This window comes from Aristolochia californica, unplaced genomic scaffold (genome assembly GCF_029961685.1).
Source record: "Aristolochia californica isolate CCGP_79_NKW_82.1479 unplaced genomic scaffold, dmAriCali1.0.hap1 SCAF_2, whole genome shotgun sequence".
Lineage (NCBI taxonomy): Eukaryota > Viridiplantae > Streptophyta > Magnoliopsida > Piperales > Aristolochiaceae > Aristolochia > Aristolochia californica.
This window is the reverse complement of record NW_027181881.1, coordinates 41,364,215-41,379,796: the sequence shown is the minus strand read 5'-3', so window position 1 is coordinate 41,379,796 and position 15,582 is coordinate 41,364,215. Positions and strand designations below refer to the sequence as shown.

General features: G+C 36.2%; 1 protein-coding gene across 2 annotated transcripts; it reads right to left on the bottom strand.

Moving 5' to 3' along the window:
• Positions 1 to 4,705: 4,705 nt before the first annotated feature.
• LOC137956468 (nuclear/nucleolar GTPase 2) lies at positions 4,706 to 15,582 on the bottom strand. 2 transcript variants are annotated; one of them, XM_068803985.1, is made up of 12 exons: positions 15,190 to 15,582; positions 14,836 to 14,969; positions 14,601 to 14,730; positions 14,143 to 14,303; positions 8,734 to 8,835; positions 8,532 to 8,636; positions 8,295 to 8,423; positions 7,871 to 8,011; positions 6,839 to 6,939; positions 6,231 to 6,288; positions 5,167 to 5,528; positions 4,706 to 5,011 (listed from the first exon to the last, which is right to left on the bottom strand). In XM_068803985.1, the coding sequence occupies exons 1-11, from the start codon at positions 15,419 to 15,421 to the stop codon at positions 5,214 to 5,216; spliced, it is 1,608 nt and encodes a 535-aa protein (XP_068660086.1). In that variant the 5' UTR covers positions 15,422 to 15,582; the 3' UTR covers positions 4,706 to 5,011; positions 5,167 to 5,213. The 2 variants fall into 2 exon arrangements, with proteins under 2 accessions (XP_068660086.1, XP_068660085.1); XM_068803984.1 differs by having other exon boundaries at positions 4,706 to 5,528.

Here is a 15,582-nt window from a genome sequence, read left to right as displayed (position 1 = left end):
GTTTTAAATTACACCCATAACTCATCCCTCTCTATTTAAAATTTTAAAAATGATATTAATACCCTTCCAGACCTCTCAAATCGGGACGAAAGGGAAGAAGTAGGCCTCTCCCTCTTCTTTTCCAATGTTATATCAGATTATTATAACAAAATTCAAAATTGTGTACAGAACTTGTATAAGGCTGCGAGATGAATAGATTTTGAATTCGATAGGATTGACAATAATTTTCAATTTGTCTAGGAAACTACAGTAATTTACACATTTTCAAGGAGTCAAAAGTAGTTAAACCAAAAGTGAAAGAACTTCTATTTTTATTGAATTTAAGCGAGTCTGGTTTGGGTAAAACCCGATATACTTCGGTTTACCATTAATGATACCTTTGGATTTTATTTTGTAAGTCTTGACACAATAATGAGGGAAATCTCCCGAACCTCTAGCTATCCTAGCATCTTGCCACTAGTGAAAGAGATCTCTTTCAACCTCTAGTATCATCCCTACAAAGTCGAAGAAATCTTAGTAATTGCCCAAAATTTTATCACCCTCTTAAAGCTTGAAATTTTAGTAATTGCCCAAATTTTATTTCACTCTTTCACAAGTGAAGAGCCATTACCTCCCTTCATAGCTTTTAGCAAGTTTAGCACCTCTCCAGAAAGAAAATGTAATACTCTCTCTCAGTCTCTCCATATTTCTATTTCTTTAATCTCTTTGCTTATTTGATATGTGAAAATGAGATTGACTTTGAGGGGTTTTGGTAAGATAGTGTTAAGAAGTATTAGTGGCATACCTTGTAATTAATCAGATGAGTGACAATACTTTTATTTTTTAGGACTTTAAGTCCCTCTTTTCTTTCACTTATACTAGGGTTTCTAACCCACATCTATAAATAAAAATTAAGGGGGAGAGGTCCATCGAAACGAGTTCTCCTTGTGTGTGTGAAACCCTACCTCTAATCTTGTGTTGTCTCACTAAGTTTTCACTTCTATTCTCTTCTTCTCCTTCTCTCTTACCCTAGTTTCCTTTAAATATGAAATCATAAAATCTAACATGGTATTAGAGTAGGGATTCTAGGGTTTTAATAAGCTACTTGTTGATTTCTAGGACCAACACATAAACCCGAGAGATCTCAAGGGAAGGAGAAAAGAGAGGAACTCTAGCTCTTGGGAGCGAGGAGAAAATAAACCAAGGGAGACAAAGAAAAAGAAAATAAAGAGAGGTATATGAACGAATTTGAGCCTAGAGGAAGATGTTTGAATGCTTTACCCCATGTCGTGAGGTTATATTTATAGTTGTGTGAAGGTGTTTACAATGACTATAATGCCCTTGGAGCTACATGCTCCAATAAGGAAAATGACATAAGAGGACATACACCAACTTGCATAATTAAAATTTTATGCAATCTTTATAAAAGTTATCCTTATTTACTAGTCATGCCACCTTACACACGTAGGTGTTTTTTAACACTCCCCCTCAAACTAGTGTTTGTAACTTCACTTTACAAATAATTTTGGTCAAAAACTTGTTTGCCTTAAAAAAAAAATTTGATTGCCTTGGTTTGATTCATTTTTTTTTTTTTGTTCACATTTTGCTTGGTATTCATCTTGTTCACGTCTTTCTTGTAGTATTCATCTTGTTATCATCTTATCTCCCCCTTACTTGAATATTTTAGTCAGATAAAACTTGATTACCACAACATGTGGAATTTTTTATTGTTGGTTACCTCTTTTTTGTACTTATTCTTCTACTTCTCCCCTTCAAGATGGGGATCTCTTTGTTCTTTACTAAGAGACCCGGCTTGCACAACATAATGGTGGGAAGAGAAAAATCACCGGTCAAAAATGGTCATAGTCTGAAACACACTCTACTTTAGGGCACAACAAAGAGACTACTCACTTTCTGAGGGTAACTCAAACAAAAAACACTTCTTGGTGATTCAAGCTGGATGTTGGGCACACTCCTATACTTTTTAGGTAGTGGGTCTATAGGCATTACTCTAAAGTGATCGTAACAAAAAAAAAAATGAAGCAAGTACTTTGAGGAATTAAGGTCGTGAATAAAAAGATAACAATTCTTATACTTCAACAGGAAGGAGACACAAAATGCAACTCTTCGTACTTCCATGCAAGAAGGAGGCACTTTTAGAACAATAGATGGATAAAAAGTGACCAGGTTTTACTCAATAGGAAGGTAAAAAATAATTTTTCTATGAACATGATGATTAAGGACACATAAAACACCATAATAAGAAAGTTTTGAGATGGAATATAATAATAGAAACTTTCTAAAAAATAGACTTCTCATATAAGGCAATTACTTTTTTACATAACTTGACAAATTTGCAAAGAAAATATTCAAGAGATAATTTCTGAAAATAAGGGAATTTAGGATGTGCAAACAAGACTTTCTATAAAAAAAATTTCAGACTTTGTCAAAGAAGAAACTAAACTAATGGGAAAGACTTCGAAACTAATGTAACGTGAGATCAAACAAAAGAAACTTTTAAGGAAGGAAAAATACAAAAATTGGTAAAATCTTGAGTAGATTTTGAAAATAAATAGGAAACTCAACTAACATTAGAAACTCAAAAAGTGAAGCAAAAAATTCGGATCTTCATATGCAACAGGATACCATCATGACCTTTGATTCTTCCAATGTGAAAATCTCTCTCTAAAAAGATAAGATTGGGAAAAGGTTTATTGGGATAGAAAGTAGACTGACATAGATTTCTTTTGAGATATAACTCTAAATATAAATCCTCATAAATTTTGGTACAAACCATTCAGAAAATTGAGGCTTTCTATTGCTACACAACTTTTTTGCTGTTTGGACCTTTACTGCTTCTGATATCCATTTTTTTTCTAGAAAAAATTGATTTCAACGATTTTGAGTTGGCAACTAGACTCAAAATTTTTTCTAACGGTAGATAATTTTCTATAGGAAATATTTGTTAAGAGAGATAAAACACCTAATGAAAAGCATGAATTGGGAAAGAAGACTAAAAGAAAAATAAGAAACTCTTTTTTTTTTTTTCTTCTTCTTCTTCGTCCCTTTATTCTCCATCTTCTTCTCTTTTTCCATCTCAGATATTTGCCCTCTCTAATACTATGCTGAATTCTAGGACCAACACATAAACCCAAGAGATCTCAAGGGAAAGAGAAAATAGAGGAACTCTAGCTTTTGGTGAGAGGTGAGAAGAAACCAATGGAGACAAAGAAGAGAGAGAGAAAGGTATATGGAAGAGGCTTGAATACTCTACCTTATGCGTTGAGGTTATATTTTATAGTTGTGTAAAAGGTGTTTACAATGACTATAATGCCCTTAGGACTACATGCTTCAAATGGCAAAAGAGATAAGAAGGCATACACCAACTTGCATAATTACAAGCTTGCCACAATGACCACGATTTTCATGAAAAAATTATTTTGCATAATTACCAGTTTGAAAAATATTTTTTGCCACAGGACATACACCACCTTGTATAATTACATTTTTTTTTGTGTGTGCGCTAAAAATAGTCTATTCAAGTAACTATGAAAATTATGCAAAATAATAAACTCTTTTATGCAAAAAATCAACTTTTGTGTGTACTAAAAATAGTCTATTCAAGTAGTGTCTTTGTTCGAACAATCTTTTCTTCAACAAGGTTCTATGTTGGTTCATAATGCTCGGACATTGTCTCTTTTCTAACAACAGTTTTGTTGATGCTTTCCTTTGACGTTTTGGGGCAAAATTGTCTTCAAAACCTATTCAAAATTCACTCAAAAGACATAATTTCAAATATTTGTCATCATCAAAACTCGGTGAAATAAATTAGAAACTCTTACACTTTCAAATCATTTGTAGAGGGTGTATACTCATATTTCAACTCAAATGCTCAATATATCAACTGTATCCAAGAGATGTGATTCAAAGTTGTTATTTTTAAGTTCTTCATTATCTTAATTTTATTCTAGAGGTATCACCCACTGATTTTCTAGATCAATTCATACTTTAGCAAAAGTTTGTTTGAGCTTGTATTTTTAAATTCATTGTGTGAATGAGCCACTTCCAATAAACTAAGAAATCTAGAGCCTATATTTTACATCATTGATTGTTTGAACTTCTTATTCAATCTAGAATTGATATTCTCATATTGTTAAATCAGTCTTGAGCTTGTATTATAAATCTTCCATTTTATTAAGTTGCATTTCAATAGCTGGGAACACTGAAAGTTTCGAGTTTCAAATTCATCGATAGATTTTCAATAGTTTAGCAAATCACTTTTGGGCAAATCCGAAATTCCAATACACATCATATGAAAAGCCTTTATAATTGCGTTCGAGTCTTTGAAAAATGGGTTATATACTCACTAGTTAATAAACATTTGTTGCTTATGACTACAAAAAGCATTTTGTAGGTCTAAGCTTATGTAGAATTAGTTTTTTATAAATCTCTTTATGAGCTATTTGATTTCCACAACTTTACTCCCAACCACAATAAAAATCAAAAAATAGATTTGTGTTGTTTTCTATATTTGTTTTGCACTTTAACTTCATACAATTTGCTAATAAAATTTCCCACGAAGTTTAAAATTTACATTCTATGCATACAAATCAATATTCAAACCCTTCCCTTAAGTTGTCTTTCAAGACCTAACAATTGGCAGACCTAAGCCTAGGGCTTTCCATTGATAAAGAAGGTAAATTGAATTAAGGAGAGAAAGATCCAATTCCTTGTCCCAAGAGATTTAATGAGGACCATCCTTAGAAGCACATTTAAATTCCACTCAGTGAATCCTCTCTTTTAAACAAAAATTACAGCAAAAACAAACCAACTCTTGCACTAAAAGGGTGTATTGTGTTTTTTCTCTAAATAAAGTATAAAGGTAGAACCGGCTATTGAAGTTGGACTCCAACTTTTCTTACTTCTCCCCAGCCTCTCAAGTAGAATATTTTTTTGTACTCTTTCATTTTTCCACCAACCATCCACTTCTGCCTTTTTCTTTACCAGCTGGGATCACACCGTCCTGCTTGTTCTAGTTGGTTTTCAATATCCAAATCAAGTATTAAGAATAGTTCAGTTTTGGTGAACAATTCTAAAAAATGACAATTCTCTAGCCAGTTGAAACTCAAAATGAAGCCTGCTAAAACATTGAGGGGCATAATCTGCAAAGCAGTGAAGCATACTCACCCCACGATGATATAATACATCTCTCATTTTCTTTGAAACTGCAGACGTCAAGGAGAAGAAACAACAGCCCCTGACGCTTCAACCTGCTCAGATTTCTCTCCTTCCAACTCATCCTCTCCAAATAAATCTCTCTGGACAGGGACATGTCTTGACTGCTGTGACGAAATAACATCAGCAATGGCTTTCATAGCTGCTGCTGTCCGGTCACTACTCACAGACAAGTCTTCTGTACTGCCAGAAGTAGAGGGGTTATCCAACCAATCATTTTCTTCCCGTGGTGGAGCCACAAAAAAGGGTATCCGACCCCTCTGCCAGTCATGGAGGACCATCTTTGCAGCAGTCATCAGATCAGGCTCACCTCCCTGTTGACATAAAACAATGAAAGTTATTTTAGCCCAAAGTTCTTTAGATTAACTAAGCACTTAAACTACTAGTCACCTTTTTCTTTTGAGAAAAAATAAGATAAAGATAAATATCAAAATGAACAAAATAGAGGACGGGCAATTTTGTTTAGACACTCTAATGAAAATCAAACACCAGCATCCATGGTACTTGCTTCTCTCTAGTTTTCTTACATTCCAATAGAAGACGTCGTAACTCAAAAATGTTTTGACACAAGACTAGTAAAAAGTTGTGTAATCCTGTTCAATCACCTCCCTCTACTCATTATCCAATCACCCTCATCAGTAAATACTTTTATGCATAGTAACAAGGTAATTACTAGCCAATGGAGGAAGTGGAGACCGCGCATCAGTGGATGACCATAATTCTCCACAGATGCTTCATTTTCTGATACATCTTGTCATTTGGTTTAATTGCACAAGAGCTAATGTAAAAAAGATCAGTTATCACTACAAATATTTAATCCAAAAATGCCAGATTTTTCAGTCCAGCTGATTACTAGGAGAAGCAAATATATATATGTATAAGTATAAATTCATTAACAAATTGAGTACAGTATAAAGGTACTGTACCCAAGTGTGGTTTCAGACAAAACATTGCAATTTCCTTCAGAAAAATGTAGTAAGGGTGCAAGATACAAAGGGTAAAAAACTCAGACATACCTTCAACAGCTTCCCTGACAATTTGCACAGTTGAACAAGAAAGTCATTATCATCAGACCTGCATTAGCAGCACTAAGCTCTAGTATGAAACAGAAAACATGGAAAAACTGGTTTTATGACTAACAGAAGCCATAAAAAAACTTGTTTTTTAATAAATACTACATGTGTGTGTGTGTGTGTGTGTGTGTGCAGCAGGGGATCGCTGTGATTGCTTCTTCCTTGGCTGTAGCTTCAAAGTTTTGTCCGAGGCAGGCCTAAATCCTCAGAAAAAATTGAAGGTAGTGAGAATACTGATAATAAGGCTGGTTATACCGAGGAATAGAAGAAGTGTGGACACACCAATCTTGTATTTTGTATGTTTGGGGGTTAAGGGCAGGAGGGAGGGATGAGTATAATTGACCCCTTTTATTCAAGAGGCAGACATTAACATCAATGTTTTTTCCTTTTTTTTTTTTTTTTAAAGTGTAACATCAAAGTTTCATAAAAGGCAAGCCTAAATCCTCAAAAAACCATTAAAGGTTTTGAGTGGCTCATTATAAACCTGCACAAAGAAGTTTAATCTAGAAAAGAAGGTTGACTATGAGGAAAATGAAAAGATGAAGCCGAACCAGTCTTGTATTTTGTATGCTCTCTGCAGATGCTGCTTTTTCACACGTTTCAGAACTTCTCCAATGTGTTCAGATGCATCTTCCAAGTTTGTAATTCGAACCTATCAACACAAGCATATTATACGTACAGAACCAATAAATAAATTACTATTAAAAGGAGCTGCAATAGGTGAACTCCAATTTGCACCAATACAAGTAACACATACAAAGGGTTGCTTTACAGGAGTGATAATGAGAGTTGTCAAATTTTGCATATTATGAGATTCTTTTATTTAAGAAACCATTTCCAGGGTTTTGTAATAATTTTCCAGCAACCCAGCTTCTCTGTTCAGGTCTTATAACATTGCTACCAAGTAGGCCATGTTTATGTAGAAGTAACTTTTTGAATAGCATATGAGTTAAAAAAAGACCCAACGAAATCTTCAGGTTATATCTCATAAGCCACAAGTGTCTTCTGGCAACACAATGTCTTATGATTCTTTGCATAATTTAAAGTGACAAGATGCAGGACATAACTCTAAGAATCCACAATAAATCATACTTACAACACATGCACTTCCTCTTTAAGGTGTGACTTCTGATACAGCATAGCAAAACTTGAAGTTTCAGCTAAAGTCACAATAGCCCTATTTAGAGTGCATACTCATTAATATTTCCAAGGTTGCCTTTTTCCCAATAAAACATTATATTTAGGTGTGACATCTGATACAGGCACATAAAAAAACTGGAGTTTCTGCTAAAGTCACTAAAGCCGTATTTAGAGAGCATACTCAGTTAATATTTCTAAGGTTCCATTTTTCCCAATAAAACATAATACTCATATTGTTGGAAATTCTACAGCAGTACTTTGGAATGTAGTCAGACCAATTAACATGCATCTAGAGTTTTTAAACAACAATTGATACAAGTGCTAATGTCTTTCACTACGAAGTGAATATTGATCTCACAAAGTTCGAAATTGTGGTTGTTAAAAAGAAGAAAAAGAAGAAAAAGAAGAAGAAGAAAAGAGAGAGAGAGGAACATAGAACATACCACACCCTTGAGTACAACATCTGTCTCAGAATCACTGTTATGGTAAACAACACCTGGACAGTCGATCAAAAAGATGCGCTTTGTGAGGGTAATGTACTGCCACACCTTAGTTTCCCCTGGAATGGGAGCCACTTTGCATACCTTACATAAGGAGAAGAATGACCAGAGGTTCAGTAAAACTGAAGTACAATCCAAAAAGGTCTTCACCACACTAGGACATCAAACCTACTGGATATATTGAAGGATTTAACTAGATATCCTAAAGTATCCAAACATATACCAGTGTAGGTGAAGCCTTTTATTGCAGAAAAGCAACAGTTCATTCCAAAGCCCATCTCATACCAACAGATGTCTACTAAGATTCTAAAATGACACTTTCACATTATTCCTATTCCAAATAACAATTAAAACATAAAAGACATACATTCTTTGTGCGCAATGTGTTGATCACAGAAGATTTTCCAACATTTGGATATCCAACAAAACCTACAGAAATTGCCTGCTTGTCATTTTTCAAACGGGCAAATTGCCTGAGGACCGAAAGAAGGGAGCCCTGCAGAAAAGTTAAATTAAGACTAAGAAAACTAATAAAAACTGTGTACTCTTTTAGTATGGGCAAACAACAAAAAGAGAATCAATGATCCAAACTTGCATGTCATACCTTGCCAAAGGACTTGTTGACGCTAGCATGGAATGCTAGAGTAGGATACTCTCGAGATAGTACTCGCAGCCATCCTTTAGTGGCCCATGCAGGAACCAAATCACACTGAAGATAAGAGACAGCATGAAATTTATAAGAAACATCAAGAAGTATTCACCCCAAAACTCATATGAAGGGACGTATATATACACTAAGACATTACCTTGTTCAGCAGGAAAATCATATGTTTATGCTTGCAGTGTTCTTTCAAATGTTTCTCTAAATGATAGCACCGTGTACCTTGTGGGTCCCTAGCATCCAACACCTGAAATGGAATTGGAAATCATAAAGAAAACGAATATTGGAGTACATAATATATTCTGTTAACATAAACCTAATGAATAGACGTAGTGGAAACAAACTACAATTACATTTTAACATAAGATAAGAATTTTACACTTTAAGAAATTATATTAGTACTCTCTGTAGGAAGTATAGGTCTAATCAAGCAAACTATTTTCTTAACTTAGTTGTTTCCTAGAATTTTATTTCCACGTTTGTAAACCTAAGGGCATTCATGAAATCACCTTTGGCAAGTATATAAATAATAGGGAGACATGTATGTCTACCTTTCACAACCCAAACTAGGGTCTCTTCTCCAACTCTTCTCTTCCATTCATCTTCCTCTCTTTTTCCTCTTTTTTTTTTTTTTGAATAACTCTTTTTCCTCTTTTTGAAAAGCAATTTCTTTTCATGCAAGGCCAAAGGCCAACAGAAAGCTACAAAGAGGGGGAGATCAAAACAATGAGAGATTGCCAAACCATTAGCACAACTTTGAACATGAGGCCATTTACAAACAACAGAAAGTGGACAAGTTACATATCATAGAAAATCTGGAAAAGGTGCCAAGTAAACTTGCAGGACTTGGAGGACCAGCTCATGACTTCTCTGGAGTCACCTTCAACCTATAAAGGCACAAGGAAGTGCTGGTGATATATGTGAAGCCATACAAGACAGCAAAAATTTCAGCTGAATTTGAGTCATTGTGCCCCAGTGAACCAGAAAATGAAAAGAGCAACAACACCATCCACTCTGACTGAACAACCGCCAAACCCAGCTGGGCCAGGGTTGCCTTTTGAACAACCGCCAAAATTCAGCTTGATTCTACCTACAGCTGATTCTACCTACCTGTGGAGGGATCTACAGAGAGAGAGAGAGTTGGGAACAACCACCAAAATTCAGCTCGATTCTACTTACCTGTGGAGGGGTTTACTAAGAGAGTCGGGGGGAGTATTCACCCCAATTGTCCGCCACACCTACCAATTTCTACCTTAAGAAGGCTCTCCTAGCTGGCACTAATAGCTGTACTTATATTTTCCTTAGGAGACTTTCTACCAGTAAGAGAAGACAATTGGGGTTGTACCCATAATTCTTTTGGGGAGAAAGAATAAAGATAGGCAAGGGAATCGTTTTTTGTGTATGAGACTGTCAACGACAAACTCAAAAGAGCAATAATCCAATGCTACCATGTATTTCACAAATCTGCTAACGAATTGTGGTGTATAACAATTGGTAAACAGCTGGGTAGAGGAAGCCTTGCCATTTAAGTGTCTTTTGTTTCTTTCATTTCAGAGCGTCCATGGAAAGAAAATCAGATAGGCATGCCACAGTATTTTTAAGTAAAGGCAGGCTTATAGACAGAAGATTCTGAATCAGATCTTTGAAAAAACAGGACAGCTAGGGGTGGGCACAGGGTTGGGTTTTGCTGGGAACCCGACCCGATCCAAAAACCAGGGGATGGATTTTACATTTCACCCCGCGGGTCAGGGACAGAATGGGGAAAAAACCCTGTTAGGTTTCCGGTTGGGGATGGATTTCCCAAACCCGACCCACAGAGTTTTATACTCGTAATGCCCTTTAGAATATAAATGAATGACATTAGTTTAATGATTCAGTAAGGTACTTTTATAAGTTTCTTAAGGATAGTTAAGAAAAAATAAATATTTTAAAGCATTTTGTACTCGGAGGAAAATGCCTAATGGCTTTATATAAACAGAGTTTGATGTTGTGAGATTTTTACGGTGTATTGGGATTTTTGTAATTTTAAAAAAAATTCTATAAACATTTTGATGTTGTGAGATTTTTATGGTGTATTGAAATTTTTGTAATTTAAAAAAAAATCTATAATTTTTAAGGATTTGTAGAATTTTTAATGAGCCATTATCTTATGGACCAGACAAACAGGGAGAGGAAAGGCCAGGGATGCAAGGTCAAGGATGCAATGTCAGCTTTGGGTGGGGCGGGGACAAGGTTGATGTATAGAGGAATGGGGCAATGATGGGGTTAGTTTCCCTACCTTGTTCAAGTTTTTTTTGGGTTCAGGTTTCAGGGTCAGGGTAGGGGTCAGATTTTGCGAAACCCGTCCCTGACACAAAGTGTGCCCACCCCTAAGGGCAGCACATTATGAAGATTACATAGGTTTGATTCCACGAGCATCCGGCGGGTACTGCCTCCTCAATGGAGTGGCAAAAGGGTAATGAACGACGCCTCATGGTCCTAGTAGGATTCCTTTGGCACAGAATTCATTTACCACATTAATTACATCCTTCTTGATAGTGATCCAGCATTGCTAGAGAAATTTTGCATTATAGCCATCACATCAGGCTCAAAGGCCTGTTATATTTATTGCGGAGAATCCAATTTTTCATGAGAGAACTAAACAAAATTGAAGTGGATTGTCATTTTATTCGGGATGCAGTAATGAGGACAGAAGTCATCACTCCCTAAGTTCGACCTGGTGATCAAATTGGAGATGTGTTTACTAAAGCTTTGGGTAAACACGAGTTTGTGATATTTTGTAACAAGCAAGGCCTTATGGATACGTATGCTCCAGCTTAAGGGAGAGTGTTAGAAAGTCTCAAATATCTTGCTCTGCATGTTTAATTATGTCACTAGACTTATTTTCATGTGTTTTATGTATATTGGAGATATAATGGTCTTAGTGCGTTTAAGCATATAAGGGCATTTTTGTACTTTTGACTTTTTTTCACTTAATAAATAGATGAGGGGGCCGAGCATGACCCCAAATGAGACTCTTCTCAAGAAGTCTCTCTTCTCATCTTCTTTCCCCTTCTTCTCTGCTTCAATCTCTCTCCTTAATACTCTTATTTTTCAATTTCACAAATAGGATAGGCCAACTAGTAGCTGACAAATTAAAACCACTTTTGCCATCCATAGAGTCAGCCTTAGAGTTAAAAGTGAGAGGCATGTTAGTCAGGCAAGCATCATAGGGTCTTGTTGCCTAATAAAACTAGTCAAAGTAGTTCACAATTGTTTCAATAAGTGCAATATGATGGGGTTTGTATCATGTTTCTATTACAAGTGATTAAAAGTATTTGTTTCATTTATCGATGCCTATAGTGTTTTACTAGGGTCTATCTATTAGATATCAAACTGGATTGATTGATGCATTTAAGCACTTTTTTAATGAAATTACAACTCAATTCCAATCTACTAATGGCAATCTCATGTCAGAAAATGTGTGTGAATATATGAGTAAATCCTTTCGATGCTTTTTGTGCTACCGATAGTATTATCCATTTGTCCTTATATTCATACACATACAACAAAATGAAGTGGCGGCAAGGAAAAACAATCATATTCTTTACACTAATGCTCTAATGTTTCCCATAAATGTTCCTCACAAGTTTTGGGGAGAGGCAATATTCAATTGTATTTACTCTTACTAATCACATGCCATCTATCATTTATGGTGGAATTCTCTTTCAAGTCTTCTATGAGTTCATTCTATATTTGCTTTACCACCCAAGGTGTTTGGATGTTACATGTTTTGCCTACCACTTCCATCCTGATCCTAGGAAGTTGTTCACAAGGTGTGTTATTTTTTTTCTCTCATATGGTCTCGTGTATGAGTGCTTTGATCCCATCAAAAGCAAGCGGTATGTTTCTGAAAATGTTACTTTCTTTGAGCAGGTCCCATATTTTGCTGCAATAGATAAGGAGTTGTTGCCCCAACCAATGCCTCTACTAGGGGTGGCAGTGGGGCAGGTTTTAAAAAAACCCAACCTTGCCCCATAACATCATCATCGCCCGACAACTAGGTTGGTTTTTCAAGCCTAATCCTACCTTGCAACTCCATCCCCGCACCACCCACAACCAAGTTGGTCTTTCAGTCATATCACAACCAAGTTGGTCTTTCAGTCATATCTTAATTTGCAACTGTACCCACCCCATCATTTAAAAAAAAAAAACAATAAAAAAACTGTACCCACCCCAAAACAAGGTTGATTTTAATCTTGCCTGTTACTAACCTAATATAGTAGCTTACAAATAAAATCACGTAAAATTAAAAACAAATAAACTTAAAAAATATTAAATACCCATCCCAAACTTGCACGGATTTTTGGACTTTCACTCTATCCCCTCCTCACTAGGTCAAAATAACATACATCCCTGCCCCATAGGGTCAAATAGTAACCCCATCGCCACATTTAGTGGAGCACGATAGGGGGGTAGGACAGGGACAGGTTTCACTGGTGGTGATGAAATCCAGTCTACTGCCATTTTTACTCTACCAGCTCCAATTCCAATGACTGAGGACCCAATGACAACTAAACCTTCCACTTTGGATAACACAAAAGCTACTTGTGGTTCTCCACCCTCCTTATCTTCAAATGGGGGTTCCCATCCTTCTACTCAATCTTACCTCTACCAGTTCCACTTCCATAAAATACTCTCTCAACATCGCTCTTTAAGCATATAAAAAAAGGGAGGCAGGTAAGTCTATACATTGGTTTAGGGTTCAGCTGAGAAAATGAACGTATACATTGGTTTAAGATGCAGCTAAGAAAATGAACAAATTTTTCAGGCCTCACATCATATATAAGACCGTATTTTCAAGCATATTATCCAACTAAACCTCAAACCCATCACCTCACACTTAGGCCCCAATCTTCTTCAATATGTCGAAAGCAGCAGAGAAAAACCAACTTTCTTGCATTCTACAACACGAGGGCACTAAATGCCACTTCACAACTATCGGCTTAAGCTACCTGCCAAGATGGATTACAAAGGGCACAGAAACAAAACGAGAAGTCTCAAGATAGTCTTGGGTTCAACATTCATCTGAACACACCACTAAGTTATTCACTTGAAAAATACAGACAGCCCACTTCAGGTCAACAACAAAATTCCATTGCAAAAACCAACAGCATCCAAGAGATACAAGAGAAAAGGACCAAAACTGACCAAAACAAGCCAGCAAATGTAAACCAATCAAACCATACAAACTTGCTCCCGCAGATGCCAAGATCTGAGACATACATCCCAAATACATAGTGTTGAAAGAAAATAAACAATATAGTGTTACGTTGCTGAAAAATCTTATATTGCCTACGGTGTTGACAAATTCATAGGATATAAAATTGTGCAAACATAGTTCATTTTGGGAAGCAGTCCAGCATTCTAAAGAAGAGGCCATCCTATCATGGATTACATGAAGACATTCAAACTCCTCACAAATCCAAACTGGGCAATCAATTTTGGAATTCAACCATAGCATGTCTTCACCTCCATGGAGTTAGCATGAAAAGCATAAGCAGATAGAACTGACCTGTACTACAACATCTGAGGAATCAACGACTTTGTAGAGCTCACCCCATATCCGTTTGCTCTGACCCTTTTCGAACATTGTATGCCTAACTAGATCCCTTAATCCATCTTCCTCAGTCTCTTCACCGGCAGGCTTGGCAGCAAGCTTTTGCTCAAAAACATCTATTACAAAATTTAACAAATAATTAATTAAAATATCATATGTTTCAGGATGGTCCTACTCCTAATGACATGCTTGAATAAAGAAGAACAAAACACCATTGATTCCTCAGACACAAAAATTCCATTAGAATTTTCTGTTTACTTATTAACTACAATGACGTAAGAAAGGTATGGCAACAACAGAAGCAAGATATTCCAAGTCAAAATGGTGGAAGGGCTTTTTATATTATGTATTAGGTGAATCATCATAAAAATGAAGTGTAAGATGGAATTATGATAATCAACCAATTCACTTACCGTGAGAACTATCTGCTTTTTTAAGCAATGACTCATAGTCACATGCCAACAGTTTCGGGCGCTTCCTCTTGTTTTTAGGTCCAAATGCAGACTCAAATGGTTCCGTATCAAGAAGATGAGCCCTTGCTTGCTGAATCGAAACAAACAAAAATAGTAAGAAGATAGCATATATATATGTACAAGAAAAAGTATCTTACATAAAAAAATGAAAATTTTATCTTCAGAAACAACAGACCTTTTGATGGTCATTTAGTAAAGACATAGGCAGTTTCCTCTCCTTGAGAATCACATTATAGTTATTCGACATTCGGCTTTGGAGCTCTTCCCGGAATAACTCCAGCTCTTTCTGACCTACAACTCGTGTATTGCCTGCAAGATAAAAATAAAATAGCAACAGATATGTTTAAAAACCCAGTCCGATAGTCGCGAATGTAATTAATAAAATCCCGTACAAGATTTACACAGACCTACCCATCCAAAGTGACTTCCTATACTTCAATAAATTTTAATATCTTACTCAAAAAAAGATTTGAAAAAAAAATCGTTCTGAATAAGTCATTAGAAAGAGGAGAAATCTGAGTATACGGACCAAACCAACGACGATCAGGTTGGATGCGAGTCGACGGAAGCTCCTTTGACTGCAACTCGTGTTTAAGAATTTTGCCCTTCCGGTCGCGCTTAGGACGCGAATTGTACATATGCAGTCGCCGAACAGTAGAAGCATTCCGCTTATTGCTGTCGGCGGCATTGCTGCGGTTTGCATCAAGGGAATGCTTTGGCTTTCCTGATACATCGACCCTCCTCTCTTTCTTCTTCACCATTTTTAGCCTTTCTTCAAACCTTCAAACTCCAAAAGTTGTGCACACGAAGAGACAACTTTTTCAGCGTAACGATGACCGAACCGTGCGGAAGTAAGCAGCAGAGCAGAGTTCAAACCTCACCAGAGCTTTGCTCGAATTAGGGTTTTTTTTTGCTAGGAGAG

Excerpts from the sequence above, each read along its gene's own strand:
- LOC137956468 (XM_068803984.1), bottom strand. The coding sequence starts at position 15,421 with ATGGTGAAGAAGAAAGAGAGGAGGGTCGATGTATCAGGAAAGCCAAAG. Across the intron at positions 14,731-14,835 it reads TACTAAATGACCATCAAAAG|CAAGCAAGGGCTCATCTTCT; the intron begins GTCTGTTGTTTC and ends GTTTCGATTCAG. Across the intron at positions 8,012-8,294 it reads ACACATTGCGCACAAAGAAT|GTATGCAAAGTGGCTCCCAT; the intron begins GTATGTCTTTTA and ends TCCTTATGTAAG.